General features: G+C 41.1%; 1 protein-coding gene across 13 annotated transcripts in view; it reads right to left on the bottom strand.

The window, feature by feature from the left end:
- The window catches only part of rims1b (regulating synaptic membrane exocytosis 1b), a 91,224-nt gene that overhangs the window by 39,315 nt on the left and 35,543 nt on the right, over window positions 1-16,366 (bottom strand). For 12 of the 13 annotated variants that reach the window (XM_065965393.1, XM_065965429.1, XM_020652311.3 and 9 more), the window contains 2 exons: window positions 8,112-8,404; window positions 6,824-7,713 (listed from right to left, as the gene is read on the bottom strand). In XM_065965393.1, coding sequence (XP_065821465.1) covers window positions 6,824-7,713; window positions 8,112-8,404 — 1,183 coding nt within the window. Of the gene's footprint in view, window positions 1-6,823; window positions 7,714-8,111; window positions 8,405-9,170; window positions 9,772-16,366 lie in introns of those variants that run through there. The other variant, XM_065965711.1, reaches the window with a different exon arrangement.

Below are 16,366 nucleotides of genomic sequence, written 5' to 3'. Positions count from 1 at the left end.
GACTGTAGATTTGTTACTTTGAAGATTCTCTAAAAATAGTCTTTACATTTTTCAGTTCGAAGGACAGACACTTATGTGTATTTTAAGTTTTGTCAGTTTGTACGTACATTATTCTAAATACTTCTAGAGGAGAATAAAAGTTGAGGGTTTTGTTTTATGTTCATTCTTATTTGGATTGCCTGACAAATCAACAATCAAAGGTGGAGCCTTGTAGAAGAGTAAGGTGTAGCTGAGATACCAGAGAATTTAAGGAATACTCATTACTCAGATCTATTGATATAATCTACACATGTTATGTGTGAAGTTTTTAGGAAAATAAAATATCTTTCATGATTTTAGAGGCTCTTAAAATATGACATGAATTATACAGAGTTATTTAAACGACTGATGTTCCCTGATTGGAATTTACAACCTCACATTGCTGAGCTTATCTTTAGTGTTGTAATGTTCATTTGAAAACAGCTGATAAAAACAACTTCATTCATAAACAAACTGATTCACTTCACTGTATGTTGGCAAGTCAAAATAAATTCTTGCCAGAGCCTGGCAGAGATAAAGACACCAGTCACTGTCATAGTTTCCCAGCTCTCATTAACACTGACAGATGGTCGGCCCAAGTAGAAGAACTAACTGGCCCAGCATCATCCGACCAGAGCAGCCTGTAATGTTCACGGCCACTTTTCCACCACAGGAATAAAACAACCACCAGATGGGGGAGGGGTAAGGAGTCTCATCATTCTTAGTGCGAGGGTAAAGGAAATGTTGATTCAATTGAAGTTTTTGGCAAAAAAGAAGTAAAGAATTTGAAAAGAGATTTCAGGTTTTGTAATGATTATGAAACTTGACTTCTGTTCATTAAAAACATCTTTAGAGATATTCAGTGGGAAACTAAAATAGAAAACAACTGCTCTGACAGGTCAACCAGGATGGGTGATTAAAAAAAAAGTCTCAGTAGACATGACTCGAGTGCTGCTTATCTCAAATCAAAAAAATCCACTGAGGATGCTTGAGAAAATAAAAAGCTGACTCTGCAGTTTGAACTTGCTGAGTCAGATTATCTGAGCTGCTCTTCTAACTGATGCTAGATCAAAGGATCAGCTCTCTGCAGGAATTAACATGGTATTGTTCTTGATAAATGGTGTTTGTGTGTGTGTGTGTGTGTGTGTGTGTGTGTGTGTGTGTGTGTGTGTGTGTGTGTGTGTGTGAATTTGTGTAGGGGTTTGTATGGGTCATAGAGCACTCACTCTACAATTTTAGTCTCTGAAATGCACAAGCTTAACAAAATCCCTCCAATATTGCATATAAAATGCCTTACATCACCACGTCTTGAACTCCCTCTAAACTGATTAAGGCTCGCTTCTGCCACAATAAAATATGTTGTGTATTTTTCTGTATAATTTTAACTTAACTTTAAGGTCCAACCTATGCTGAACCATTAAAAACACCAGAAACCCTGTGCTGCAGTTGAACTCAGGAGGGCGGGTGTCCTGCTTCAAACGAAGGCTACAGTCCTCGACGCACTCGCCTCTGAGTCACATTGGCTTTGATCTTCCAGCACTGAGTCAAAAGACAAAGTGGCCGGCCTATGAATATCAAGCATTGAACCTGAAAAGGTAATGCGATATTTCTAAATGTACTTTCAGGTTAGCTTGTTCAAATAGAGAAACATTGAATCAATAATGTGTGATTGCAATTTAAAAATATACCAGCATGTGGGGCGCAGGATAGCCTAGTGGTGATGTCCTGTGCCCCATGTACAAAGTCTTCGTTGCAGCAGTCGTGGTGGGTTCAAATCCGACCTCGGCCCTTTGCTGCATATCCTCCTCTACACTCTCCTCCAGACACTTCCTGTCTCTCTTCAGCTGTCTTAAGCGATAAAGGCAAGAAGGCCCAAAAAATAACTTTAAAAAAAGTATACCAACTTGTTACTGGATTTGTTTAGCTGATAGGTTAGCAGTTTAGTTCAAGTAGGTGTAAGGTAGATGTCAAGATGCTAGCAGAGTATAGATTAGGCACAGCAGTTATGGGTAAGGTCAGACCACTTTGGAAAACTGTAAAAAAAAAAAAAAAAAACAGAATGAACTTACGCAACTAATGGAAACGTTTATTGATTTTACAGAGCGCTAACTGCCATGATAGTATACAAATGTATCCCTATAACATACCTGATTGTTGTTAGTGCAATGTCATGGTGTTAGGTCCAGAAGTTAAAATGTATCACAAAATTGATTTTGCCACTAAACAAGGCCTATTCTGAAGCACATTGTGTGTAACTTGAGGACCAGGCCTCAGATTGACAGACTGAATAAATAATAACATAACATTATACTGTGATTATAAGACAATTAAGACTGTATGAAGACTTTTGGAAGTATGAAAGTGAAACAAGACGCCTTTGTACCATTGGCTTGCATGAAGTTAACTTTAGCCAGCTGACTCCCCTAGGTTTAGAGCTCTGGGGGGGCAGGGATGGGGTCCTGTGAGTTGTTCCTGCAACTCCCGTTTCTGAGCGCACCTGAATGCATCTCTCATTGTCTGAGCACCCCTGATTGCAGCATGCTAACAGCGCATCCGCAGAGTAACGGCAGAGAGAGAGACATGCCCAGAAAAGTCTGAATTCAACTTGCCGTTGTGTAAATAAGATATTTAACATAAGGCTATTAAGTTTGTTTAATAAAAGGAGGAGGTATAGACCTGTTCTATAGGAAAGGTATCCTTATGACTTCTGTAGTGATCTGGTGCTATATAGAAAATAAAAATGAACTTGACCATCAAGGGGCGCGGGGGGTGCCATTGGGCAGGCCGCCCCCCCTAATATATTGGTAGGGGAAACACTGGAAGAGGAATGTGTTTCCAAAATTGACATTACACTTTAAAGTATTACATATTATCAAATACTGTTTGAATTGTTTCCTATTTTTGGAGAAAGAAAATGAGTCTGTTTAAAAAAGCAATAATCATTTAGGTGATGACCTTAACAAGAAACGGCAGATCAGCCAGAATACAAACCAGTCCAGTGCCATCCCAATACAGGGTCCTGTTTATGTCCCTCTCCACATCACCACTAGCTGCACTAAAACATTCAGACAGGGAAAGTACAAAAGATGGTTTCATGCTGATTCTATGGGGACTTCTAAGTAATTAATGTTAATAATACACACAAACACACACGCACATACACACACATACACAGGCAGTGGCTATTGGGCAACAATCTGGGACATGGTGTCATCCCAAAACCAGACTTCCCCTTTCTATTTCCTCTCTCCATTATCACCTTTATGTATTTCTTTACACCAAGGAAGAAACACAATTACTTTGAATCACTCCCTTCTCCCGTTTTACTCTAAAGCTGCCACATCATTAAAACCTCAATCTGTGATATACACTTATATCTGATGGGATGCAGTTCATCTATAGGAAACAAAAGAGTCAATTCTGTCAACATAATCCTTCTATGGGGACTCTTTAAATGTATAATCTACTGTTTTGCATGAAAATTACATAACAACATTCTCTTATTCATCATGTCTGCTTTGCAATGAAAAAAAAATAAAAGCTTGTAATCTGAGCCATAAGCCCCTTTTTCGATCGCAGAAACTTTCAACCGGAAATGGGGACCTTTTGAAGAACTATTGGCATTCCGACCGCAGGAACCAGGATCTACATTTAGTTCTGGGGAGAAAGACCCTGCTCTGGAGGTAGTACTTTCCAAAGGTCCAGGGACCTTGGGGGGCTCACAGCTTTAGATTCCTTAAGATCACCTGCCATGTTGGAAAGACTGCAGCTGCAAGCCCATTTCTTATATTTTCATCGTGCTTTGACTCTGCAATTAAACTTTTTTTATTTTTTTGACAAACCGTTTTAACAAGTCAATCACTACCAGATAAAACACAGGAGCATTTGGCAAGAAAGCAGACACATCCCTCAGGAAATAGCAAAGACAATAAGAAGAACTTAAAAGCATAAAACATTTGATTTTGATGGCAATATGAACAACTCCAAATGAAAACTGTTGTTGCTCCATAACTGTTGATTATGCAAATGGTTGGAAAAGTCTTCGCTTCAACTTAAACCAGTGGATATCACGATACATGTGTTATGGCGCAATATACAGGTTGTAATGTTGTAAGCAAAGGGACATATTATGGCATAAAATGAACTACTCTGGAATCTGCATGTAAACTATTACTTTAAAATTGAAAAAGTGAAAGTAAGAATTACTGAACATCTTACAATCAACACTGGTGCACCACAGAATTGTGTACTAAGCCCTCTTGTCTATACGCTTACAGCACACAAGTTTGCCAATGACAGCACTGTCAAATGATGATGACTCTGCCTACAGGGAGGACGTACACTCAGAATGATGCAATCTCAACAAACTTCCGCTTTACACTTCAAAAACGAATGTGCTTATCATCAACTTCAGGAAACAGAACAAAACAAAAAACGTGCCCCTCTAACTAGATGAGGGATGGTGGAGAGAGTGACAACCTTTAAGTTTTAGTCACACACATCTACCAGAACCTCACATGGACTGAAAAAAACAACTGGCAAAGAAGGCAAAGCAGCATCTCTACATACAGTACTGAGGGCATTGAGAAGAACCAACCAATCTCGGCAGATGCTTGTGTCCTATCGCTGCTCAAACAAAAGCATAATCCATATGGTGTAGTATTGCCAGCTAAGAGAAAAAGCTCTGCAAACGGTCATAAACTAAGTACAGAAGATCACAAACTTACTATTACATTTCCTTGAAGACGTCTACAAAGTCAGATTTGAACACTGGACTAAAAACATAACATCAGATTCATGACACACTAAGATTTTCTCCGACAGTTTCTATCCCCATGCCATCAGAGAACTCAACTCAATTTCAAATGTATTAAAAAATGTGCTATATTAACATTGAGATGAAAGGCGTGCAATGACAAGTGACTTAAAAGATTGGTCTATGGAATGTGCAATATTGACTTCTTTTTATAGTTAGTTATATTTCATTGTTATTCTATTGGTCAATTTTTTTATTTTAAATGTTTTTTTGTTTTTTTTTATTCTATGTGCCAATTAGGAAAGCACCCAATTGTGTCGCTCAGCTGTGCAATGACAAAGAAAGGCATTCTGTTTCTAATAAGGAGTTCTGATTAAAACAGACCAAAGCAATTGTTGTTGTTTTTTTTATTCTCAGCCCTGTGCCAAAGAAAGACAGCAAAAGAAGATAAAGTGCCAATAAAGGCACCAATGGAACCTAGAACTAATGAGAACACTGTGGAGAATGTGATGAAATCCTCTTTTTGTGTTCTTGTCATTTATTAACTTGAGCATTAGTAACAGCCGAACAAAGCTCTTTAAATTATGAAGCCATCTGTCTTTACCAAAGAGCCTTTTTCATTGCAGACACATAACATTGTTTATCATGTAACATTAACCTGCAGTAACACCAAGACCATCTTGACATCAAAGCTTCTCTTGCCCAAACTGTCACATCGAACTATCACTGCTCAGCAAACACTGAAGCATAACACCATAACTTTAAAAAGAATGCTTTTTTTTTTTTTTTTTAAAAGCGGGAATACTAGACCTTGTGTTACCATGGAAACTAAACTTACTGCTAAATTTAACTAACTTGCTTCATGCCATAAATGAGAGTATAGGCAGACATCAGGTTGAGGCCCAGCTTGCCAAAGAATGTTTAAAACAGCTAATAAACTCAATCCACACCATCTCCTCATTACCAGTTCCTGAGTTATAGTAATCTGGATTAAAACATCTGGATCAATCCCCTTATAAACTGCTAGAGCACAGCTAACTCTACCTACCGCCCCTCAAACTAACACTAACATGCTGCTTTTAGTATTCTCAAGAATTACTCTGAGCTGCAAACATACAATAGGATCTAGAGCGATAACTCTTCAGTGTGCAAACAGCATCATGCTAGGTTTAAGCTAGCGGTCCACGGTTGGTTGACGCAGCTGGATGATTCTTAAGTATTACGTAGCATGCAAGCCACTGGCCTAATTCCACAAATCTGCTGGCCTAAATCACAGGGACTCTCCAAATAAATGAGAGCTGTCCTGAGAGCAGTGAGGTTTTAGCCACAGCATAGAGGTGTAGATGACACACAGGGATTGTGATGCACTGTGTACTGGGTGGGTGCTTCATCCTGTCATATAATGTAAAGTTTTTGAAGTCCCAAATTAGAATGTGCCGGTATTAGAATAATCCCAGGAGCAAATATATCCTAGCCCTTTTTTTTGAGCATTATGGTAAATCTACTACCAAAGCTATTTTGGAGGCCAGTTCCATGAAGTGTTTGAAGAGAAAAATAGATCTATGGTAGGATTATGATGTTCTTATTTTTACTCAGCTGTTATATGGTCATTGAATCTTTGGGACCATCTTTCATCTTCACAACCTCAACAATTCGGTAAATACATCTGATCGTTTATCAAATAATTTAATTCAGATCTCTCAAATTCTCAAGAGTGTCATCTGCGACAATTAGCCATCAAATCTTTCAGATGTGTTTTAACTCCGCCCACACTTGGTACACAGTGGCTGGTACAGGCAAAAATCTGGAAGTGTTCCTGTCAGTGATGAGACGGACTGAGGATCACATGTTCAGATCAAGGAGTTGGCTGTTCACAACTTCTGATGGTTTAGAAAAAAACAACTAAGAATTCAAGCTAGCTTAAGCGGTAACTTTAAGGAACAGTGTTTTAACGCAAGGAAAAGGATGACAGCAGACCGTGCAAGGTATGCAACTTTGGCTATATTTAGCTAAGTAAGCTAGTGGAGTGAACACATCTGTCTGACTGACCTTTCTCACTGACGCTTTCCATGTCCACGTCCTCACAGCTGGTGTACTCAGGCGTGGAGCCACCCTCCTCTTCTGAGCTGCTGATGGACATCTGCCTCTTGTTGACTCCGCGCTTGCTCTTGTACGTCCGCGGAGGGGGCGGCCGCAAAGACTCCGACTGGTCCGAGCTCTGAGAGTCCTTCCTCAGCAGGTTCTCCCCACTCTTGTCCCTTGGTGTCCGTGTTGTGCCGGGATCCAGGCGGCCTTTGTTAGGACCCCAATCTGGAGGCACCGGCGCCCCAGGTTGAGGTCCTGATCTCACTCCACCTCCGGCTGGTGGAGCTCCCCCTCCAACCCCCACGGTCCTTTCCACAGAGTAGGCTCTGTGGTTCTCCAAACCGGCTTTGCGGTCTCCCTCCCTACCTCCAGCCCTCCTTGCCAGTCGGTTCTCAGGCACCTCCCCTGCACTGCCTCCTTCAGGTCCCAGTCCCACCTCATTGATCGCCAAATCACTATGTCGTCTTTCATGGCGGACCTTGGACACCTTGGCATGCATGCGCATCTCCTGCTCCTCTTTCTGTGGTTTTACTGGGTACCGTGCCAGGTTGGGGTCGCTACGGTAACGATTCTGAAACTCCTCCTCGCGGCGCTTGCGTTCTCTCTGCTCTTCGTCCTCCGGGCGTCTCCGTTGGGTTTCTGAAAAACCAAAGTTCTCCTGCCCTTCCTCGTAGTCCTGAGAATGGATCTTCTCCAGCCTCCGTCCGTCTACTAACCGCCTCTCTCCTTTGTCCCCGGACATCACCCTCTCATCCAGGGACGACTGAGACGGCAGCTTCCCGGCAGCTCTGCGGCCACTTCCCCGCCCCGTTCCTCCCTTACCATTTTGTTCATGGAGGGACACTGGCCTTTTCCTGAATAAGAGGAGCATTAATATAAGAATGCATCATGTAGTCTAAAGACAGGTTTGAAGGATTTGTTAAAAACAAGATTGGAGACAAGTTTTTTTTGTAGAGAAATGTCCTTTCGTCACTTTAGATGAATGCAATATCCAAAATAAATCAAAGAACTTAAGACACATATCTGTGACCTAGCTTCTCCATTGGTTTAACTAGCACAGACACAGATCTATTTTTTATCCGAAGGGATTAAAAAACAACAGGAGCTTTAGCCTGTCTCCGCTTTCTCAGTTTTTAATAAATACAGTTCTTGATCTCAAAATTCTTCAATAAATAAAAGGGCATGAGTTGTACATGTGAAACATCCTGCAGTATCTGCAACATGCGTTCAGTGTGTGTATCTTTATGCTTACTTTTCTTTAGGTGGCTCGCTTTGTGACCGTGTGCCGGGCATGTTGTCAGCACCCTTGGCAGCAGTGACGCCAGAGGGTGGCTGTGTCCCGTCTTGCGGCCCTGGGTTGCCAGAGGACGGGGCTTGGGATCTGGAGCGGAGTAGTTTCCCGTCTCGTTGAGCCTCACCTCCTCTGGCTAGGTTGTTTAAGGAGGTGCCCAGGCTCCCAGGCCGCACCCCTGATCCAGAAAACCATTCTCCTGATTTGGTGAGAATCTCCTGCTGTTTACGGCACAGGTTGCATACCCACATCACCTACAGGAAGGGGGAGAGACAAAAGGGTTTGCATGGTGGGCTCAGAAGCATGAAAGAAAACTATTAAACACATAGTGGATAGGCATGCTTGGACCCATAAAGCTGCAGGATCGTCAACATTCAACTGACACAATTTATTCTTTTGAACATACAGCCTTGCATCGCAGGAATGAAACGCTGTAAACTTCATGGGATTTGTTTAATCTAATAACTCTCAAAAACATTGAACACCTCACATTAATTTTTATATTGCCCCATATGCTTCCTGTCTCTAACCTATGCAACAGCTTTTTAAGATATCAGAGTGTTTCCATATGGCTAGTATGATACATTACCATTTCAAAATGTTTATAATCTGAGAAGACAAATGGTAAAGGCGAAGTTGAAGTTCTGTTTTGCTTTCTACAAAAACTATAGGCGCTTTAGAAGTCATGGTTCACCTCTGCTCTGATGCTAGCACTGCAACCTTTTTGACTTCTAATACAAATTATTTCAAAATAAAAAATAATATAAAAACAAATATGGAGAAGCCCTAAATAATATTGTACCAAATAAATGTATATTTCTTCCATCCAAAAGAAAAGGAACAAAGCCATCCTCTTCAGTGCACTGCTCATCATGCTGGTAATGATTTACTGTCATTTAGCTATTAGAAATGAACGACTGTAAAGTAGGATTGATGAACAGAGCCACATACAGAAGGCATTATTGAATTGTATTACTTCTCATACTATATGAAATCCATGGAGAGGCATCAGATACTCACATGGAGCCATGGCTACTGAATATCACCTCACTTCAGCAGCACAAAAACAGGATTTATCTCCCTCCGTATATAATCCCAGCGCTTTATTTTCACTAAAATAAATCCAGAGCATAGAAGAAGAAAAAAACACAATCGTCTCTTGTATTCCACTCTGCACAACCTTGGCTAAAGTTAAAAACAAAACCACCACTGGGAACTCAAGAAACCGCCAAAAATGTTCCTCCTTGACGGTCAGTGGGACTGTTAGCACACAGTTAGCGGTTAGCATTTAGCCTTCAGAGCTCCAAAGCACATTCATCATGGCCTGATTGAATCCCAGTTGGCGCACGTCCAGACTAATCTAAAGTAAATCAGCAGCCCGCACGGCCCACAGCTGTCCGGCAGACATCCAGCTGCAAAATACCTCTCTCTCTCTCTCTCTCTCTCTCTCTCTCTCTCTCTCTCTCTTTCTCTCTCTCTCTCTCTCTCTCTCTCCCCCTGACTTTCTCCACCTCTTTACCTCAACGGAGGGGCAACAGATTAGCAGTGGGCAGTAATCCCCTTCGGCTCCTCACCATTATTCAACCCATCATCAGCTGACAATACCAGCTCACAAATCAGAATTTCCATCTTATAACCCCCCCCTCAGGCACAACTATACAGGTTTCAAATTAAGACCAGAAGAAGCACCAACCCCCTTCAGTCTTTTTTCCCCATTGCATGGTGGGAAATAAAGTATCAGCTTCCTCATCTACATGAACTGCACAATTTAAAACTATTTTTCTTATGTACATTTATGTAAAATCCGTAAAGAAAATGTAGGTTTCATATCCATAGTTAATGCAGGTAAAGCATGTTTATACCATGGATTAAAATAACTCAAGGCCAAGCTGATGTTGCAAAAATGTCATACACTAAAACTATACTAGTGAAACACATGTGATTTTTGTATGTTTAGAATGAACATCTCATGGGATCTCATCTGAGATGTAAGCAGTCAGGCATTTCTGATAAACTGTGTGTCCTGAAATCATTAAAATATTGTGCAAAATGTTATAACCCTATTTCTCAGTAAGGGATATCAAAAGCTCAGAGCAACTGATTTAAAAAGATTTAACATAACTTTAACTGATAGAGTGAAGAGTAAACATTGCACCGGATAGAATCTAAACTGATCCATTTACAGATAGTAAATCATTGCCATACAATAGTTTAAATGTAGACGAAAACCCAACCATGCAAAACATAATTATGCTGAAACAAAGAGATTTGTATTGCTATTTTACCCATATTTTTTTTTAAAAGGGCTAAATTGTCTTTCTTACTAAACGTTTGTACCATCTGCAGGACTGTAACATTTTTGCAACCCATCATTTCTGTGTGTTACTCTGATGACCAGTGTGTTTCTATAGGATGCTTTTCTAGAAGCCGTTAGTGGAGTAAATGCTGTAATCCACAAGCTTAATCCTTGAGTGAGAACTTCATATAGAAGAACAAACATCATGTGGAACAAGAGGCTGTGTGTGTTATTACACCAAACAAATGCAGAATCACATTTTATAATGGCACAGCTCCATGCGTTTGATATGTGCTTTAGAGCATACAGCACAGATGGGGGGGGTAGAAAACAATGAAGAAGTTAGATACCACATGGGCACACACGCACGCACCCACACACACACACGCACAAAGGGTATTATACATATAATCCTTCATTGGAGTGATTGTGCTCTGTTTTCCTGGATAGCCTGAAAGATATCACAGGGGGAATTAATTATGTGTGAACTGATTGTGTGTATGTGTGTGTGTGTGTGTGTGTGTGTGTGTGTGTGTGTGTGTGTGTGTGTGTGTGTGTGTGTGTGTGTGTGTGTGTGTGTGTGTGTGTGTGTGTGTGTGTTCATGTACATAAGAGGCAGAAGCTCCACCCTATAACGTGTGTGGCACATGTATTCTCAGTGGTGCCCGCTGCTGGACGAGCCGGAGTGTGATGTCAGACCCTCAGCCAGCTAAGCCAACCAATCAAGTCACTCCGTCCAGAGGCAGCCCCACTCTGGTGTCAGCTCGAGTTCATCTCTCTGCCTCGCTGCACGCTGTGGAGCGCTGTGTGCCGTGAGAATGAGTTTGTGTGTGTGCATGTATGTGTTCAGTATGTATAGAGGACATTTCTGAAACCTTCTTGCCTAGAAGACGGAGTGTGCCGTAGGCGACTGCCTGTAGGCGAGGTGTGTGTGTATGCATGTGTGTGCATGAGTGCATGTGTGTTGAGAATATGCAGTGCCATCTCTCTCATGAAATTATGTCAACCTCCTTCTTGCCTAAAAATGTGCTTCTCCATGGTAACCAAACCACAGAAAACAACCACTGAGAAAAGGGGAACAAAGCAGTGTGTGCATGTGTGTGTTGTTGTGTGTGTGTGTGTGTGCTTGACAAAGTAAGAAAAATAGAGTGTGTGTCACCACTCAATGACAATGACAGCAGAGGGAACTGAAGCAAACTGCACTGATGCATTTAGACTTTCTTAAGCCATTGCATTAAGATAAAATATAAATATGGATATCATACCATTTATTTAAAATAATTGTGCAATTCTTCAAACTTCCTTCCGAGCCGTTACCAACATATTCTCATAAACGTCACATAAACATAAACACAAAATTATATCATAGTACGATTTTATCTTCCTCTAATTAATAAAATCAATACTATTTTTTGTTGCTGTTATTGTTAGTGTTTTTATTTCCTATGTATCACTGTCTATCCATTTCCTTTTCCTTGCTGCTGTTTGAGCTGTTGTTCATTTCCTCCAATGGGGAATCAGTGCAGATCATCTATCTTCCTGTCCCTTTGCTCTCCTCACATTATTTTTCTTTTCTATCTTCCTTTCTTACGGTGTCTGTGGTACAGAGTCACAGTGACAGTCATATGTATTCATATGATGAAGTGTCCTTGGGTAAGACACTGAAACCCCCCAAAAAATGTTCCCACTGCTCTGCCATCAGTGTGTGAATGTGCTGTGGATGGGTGAATGTGACAGATAAAAAGCGCAAAAAAGTCAGAAGAACAGAAAAGTGCTATAAAAGTTCAAGTCTATGAAGCATTCTACTCCCCTTCCCTTTTCTCTATTCTACTTCTTTCACATTTCCCTCCTTCACTCACCCTTTTACCGTTCCTTTGCCTTTCTGTTGCTTCCTGGCCTTTCTCTTCTTGCCCATTATGTCCAATTCCTTCCACTCCTTGATTCTTTTTCTTTTTTCTACCTCCCCATCCCCCCTTCCATTTTTATTCCATTTCCTGCACTCAACTTTATCCATTTATTTTTCTTATTTCATTTCTCATCCCCCTCTAGCACAGCTGACACACCTGGCCGACTTGACAAATGAAGACACCACACACCTGCCACTCATACGTATCCATCTCACACCCCTTCCTTTCATCTACCGCCCCCCAGCAATGCTCCATCCATCTGCTGACAAAATGGTGAAGACGTTTGTTGCTGCCGCAGCTCAGCCAACAGCGGTAGCATTCAACAGCCGCTCCCAGCGAGAGCAGCATTCATTTAGCTCTGGATTGTGTGAACATCAGCTTTTTTTCTTAAAATGGGCTGAATAGATGGGAGCGGGGGGGGGGGGGGGGGGGGGGGGGTGAAGGTGTGGTTGGCTTTCAGTGAGAGTGTGCGGTGACCCTACCAACAGCACACACATGACAGAATGACATATGATGCAGCGCTGGGTGTAAACTGCCATCGTTAAATGAATGGTAAATCTCGAATGGTGGGATGAAGAAAGACGGCCGCAAAAGACATAATGCTCCATTTCCTCTAATAAGGTAGTAGATCAACTCTGCAAGCAGGCCGAACACATTGGAGGAAGGCTGAGTGCAAAGCAGAGCTTTGGTGGCTGTAAATCCAAGCTGGCTTTACATTTCTGATCTTAAGATCATGGAGAAAAGTCTCCAGCTGCTTTCTGTCCTCTACATCACTGAACAAGTAAGCTAGTTCAAATTAAACAACAATACTATAGCCTATGTTCTATGACTATTAATGCATTCCAAATACTTTGACTTTTCTATTTGACTGGATTTAGACAGAAAAAACACATTCAGTAAGAACAAGGTTTGGGTTGAAGTTCATCTGAAAGGCAATAGAAACAAATCAGAAGTGGTAATAACAAGAGTCATTTGTCTTTTGAACGAGGTTGACTGACCCTGGTGAAAAATAAAAAGTGGCAAGAAATAGTGGGCAGAACACATTTAGGCCAAAGTGCATTTTGGTTGTTGACCAATCCATCCATCCACAACCTCAACTAAGCTGTAGGCCTATATAAGAAGTGGAGATAGCTACTGGCATGTTTCCCATTAGTGGGTGGACTGCGGATATAAAGCGAGGAGTTTCGCATTTTGCCTGTCAACATGATGGTCTTTATAGAGCCTGAAGAGACGATCATTTGGAAGTAAGCTAAGAGGAACAAGGGGAAAAAAATCTGCCAGCTAGCGCTAGCTTGCATGCAAGGTGCAGCCATTATTCCTGGTAACTGACTCTAATCTGAAGCTTATTTTGGCAAGCACAAAAACATGTTTAAACTTTCATTTGCTGGATGATAAAATATACAGTTGATTTGCCTAGGGAGTCGTTTAGTACCTTTTAGTATAGAGATATGATAATGCTAGGTTACAGAAGCTAGTGGAGCAGCAGTTTACGCATCCGAGTCTTTCTACGAATTAAACAAACGAAGGGCTGAGTACAAAGGAATAAATTCATCCATTCATCCAGGCGGAGTATACTGGACCAGTCGCCAGTCAATCCCACTAAATTCATTTACCATGTATCCTATTCATAGACAACAAACAGAAGTAACATGCTTTCTACTTCCTTTGCTCATTCGAGGTAATGCTAACCTTGTTTTTTTGTTTTTTTTCTATGTTGTCAATGCTAGCTAAGAAACAGAATTAAAAGCATACTGTTGTGTAGTCTCCTACATGTAACGCTTTTCATGTACATGTGGCTATTGTCTTTTGCCAGATCAGGTCAAATTGGTCTAATTATTAGACATATAAGCTTTACTCAAAAAAACAATATTTTGCTGTAATATTTGTGACCTCCTTCTTTCAGGAAATGAGTGCAGTTTGCAGGGTTGGTGTGGGAGTAGGGAGTAGGAGTGAGATAAAAACAGACATTACAAAGAGCTAAATGGAGATGCTTTCGAATGGTCGGAAAAAGGAGAAAGAGAGTGTTACAGAGGCTAAAGTAGATGCTCGGGAGATGCTGAGTGAGAGGAGGAGGAGGAGACGGCAACGGGTTAGCCATCTTGTACTGAGAAACATGATTGAGATGATGCAGTGCATCCTCACTTCCAGTAAAAAAATAAAAAATAAAAGTGCAGTGTCAGCTTGATTTAGAAAGCAAGGAGGACGCTGTGTGGCTGTATCAATGTGACTATGAACCTGTGTGTGTGTGTGTGTGCGTGCCCGCATGTGTGTGCATGTGTTAGAAGCCACACACACGTGCACACAAACACACACATCTATTATGTGGGGGGAGGGGGGAATGTATGCTGCATTCATCACAGTGATGTGTGTAAGTTTCTGTGCTCCAATGGAGTAATGTGTGGGTGGCAATTATCTTGTTCAAGATTTTTGCTTTTGTTCAAGATTTTTCTACATGAAATCAGTTGCACATTCAAAATGAAGGACTGCAGTTAATGGTTTAAGTGTGAGCACTTGAACCGTAGACTGTATAAAGTGATGGATGACGTGACAACTTCATAAATGAGCCGAAACATTTTGAGCTCCCCCTACTGACTGACTACAGTATAGCTTCATGAACTCTGCATCTTCCATGTTGACAGATGAGACATGGGTCAAATTAGAAAATCTGCTTAGAAAAGGTGCTGTGTACACCAGATAGGCCGAGAAGAGGAGGAATATAACACAAGAGTAACTGAATTATCCGTAACCATAAGTATCTGCTTCAAACTGAAACAAGAATATTTATGCTTACGACTGAACTGAAGGGTCTCTGCATTTTCTCCTGAAAGTTAAATGTGTGTTTTGGTTTGCAAAATGTGCAGGAAGTCAATATGGCTCCACCGGCCAGCACCCTTTTTTTCGGGGTAGCTTGGCTTAATTTTTTTTACAACTGTAGGAGCCAGAGACACGTCGTCCATCGGTAGAGTCAAAGACTTGAGCACATGGCATCTCCTCTCTTAGTATTAAATGTAATTATTTCTGAGTTGTCCAGGGCACTTCTGGCTCTAGATCATAGTCATGCACCTTTTTGTCATAACAGCAGAGAGCTGCTTTTTCTCAAATTAAAATTGAAAGTCCTAAAAAATGTATTTTCATCATCATTGTATAATTACTTTTGTATGCGTGAATTAGGAGCAAGTTCTGGCCTGCCATCCACTGGGAGGCAGTGCTCGGTTACAAAGGAGACAGCTTGTCAGCGGTTTGTTCACTTTCTGGGAGCCACCCGGAGCTGACATTAAACACACATAAACAAACACTCAGCCATTAACAAGCTGTAAAGCGCCAGCTATAGAGAGGGCCATGATATACACATCAACTACTTCAGAGCTATAGATTAGCCTTTCTACCACGCACTAAAATGTACTTTAACTTGAAACTAGAGGTAATTAATGATGTGTTCGGTTTAGAAAACAGTGACCTCTAGTTTACGGGTCATTCATTTCCATCATTTTATCAAGAGATGCTATTTAAATCACATTATTTATTAAATATCATGAGCAAATACCACTCACATTAAGACCAAAAACAGATATTTTCCTCATAAATGGACTTGGTAAATGGACTTTAGCTTGTATAGTGCTTTTCTTTCTTGTCTTTTGACTACTCAAAACGCTTTTTACACCCCATGTTACACTTACCACACAACATTCACACACTGATGCCAGAGGCTGCTATGTAGTGTCCATCAATACTAACAAATCCCATATACACATATTCACATGCCGCTTACCAGTGGCACCGTCAAAGGGGGGCCAGGGGGGGCCTGGGGGGGAAATAAAACAGGCCTCCTCAAGCGGCCTACCAGATCTGATAGGTAGCATACATTTGAAACTCCAGTATCGAAATTCAAGTATCATGTACATATCGTCAAGTATCTGAAAATACAAGGGCCATTTTTAAATGTTTATCCAATATATTCTGGCTTGGTGTTATGCCATTGTTTGCATGGTGAGCGGAAATGGTTTGTAAATGGT

Source organism: Labrus bergylta, chromosome 1, assembly GCF_963930695.1.
Source record: "Labrus bergylta chromosome 1, fLabBer1.1, whole genome shotgun sequence".
Classification (NCBI taxonomy): domain Eukaryota; kingdom Metazoa; phylum Chordata; class Actinopteri; order Labriformes; family Labridae; genus Labrus; species Labrus bergylta.
The sequence above is the reverse complement of the archived record's forward strand: the minus strand, read 5'-3'. Positions and strand labels throughout refer to the sequence as shown.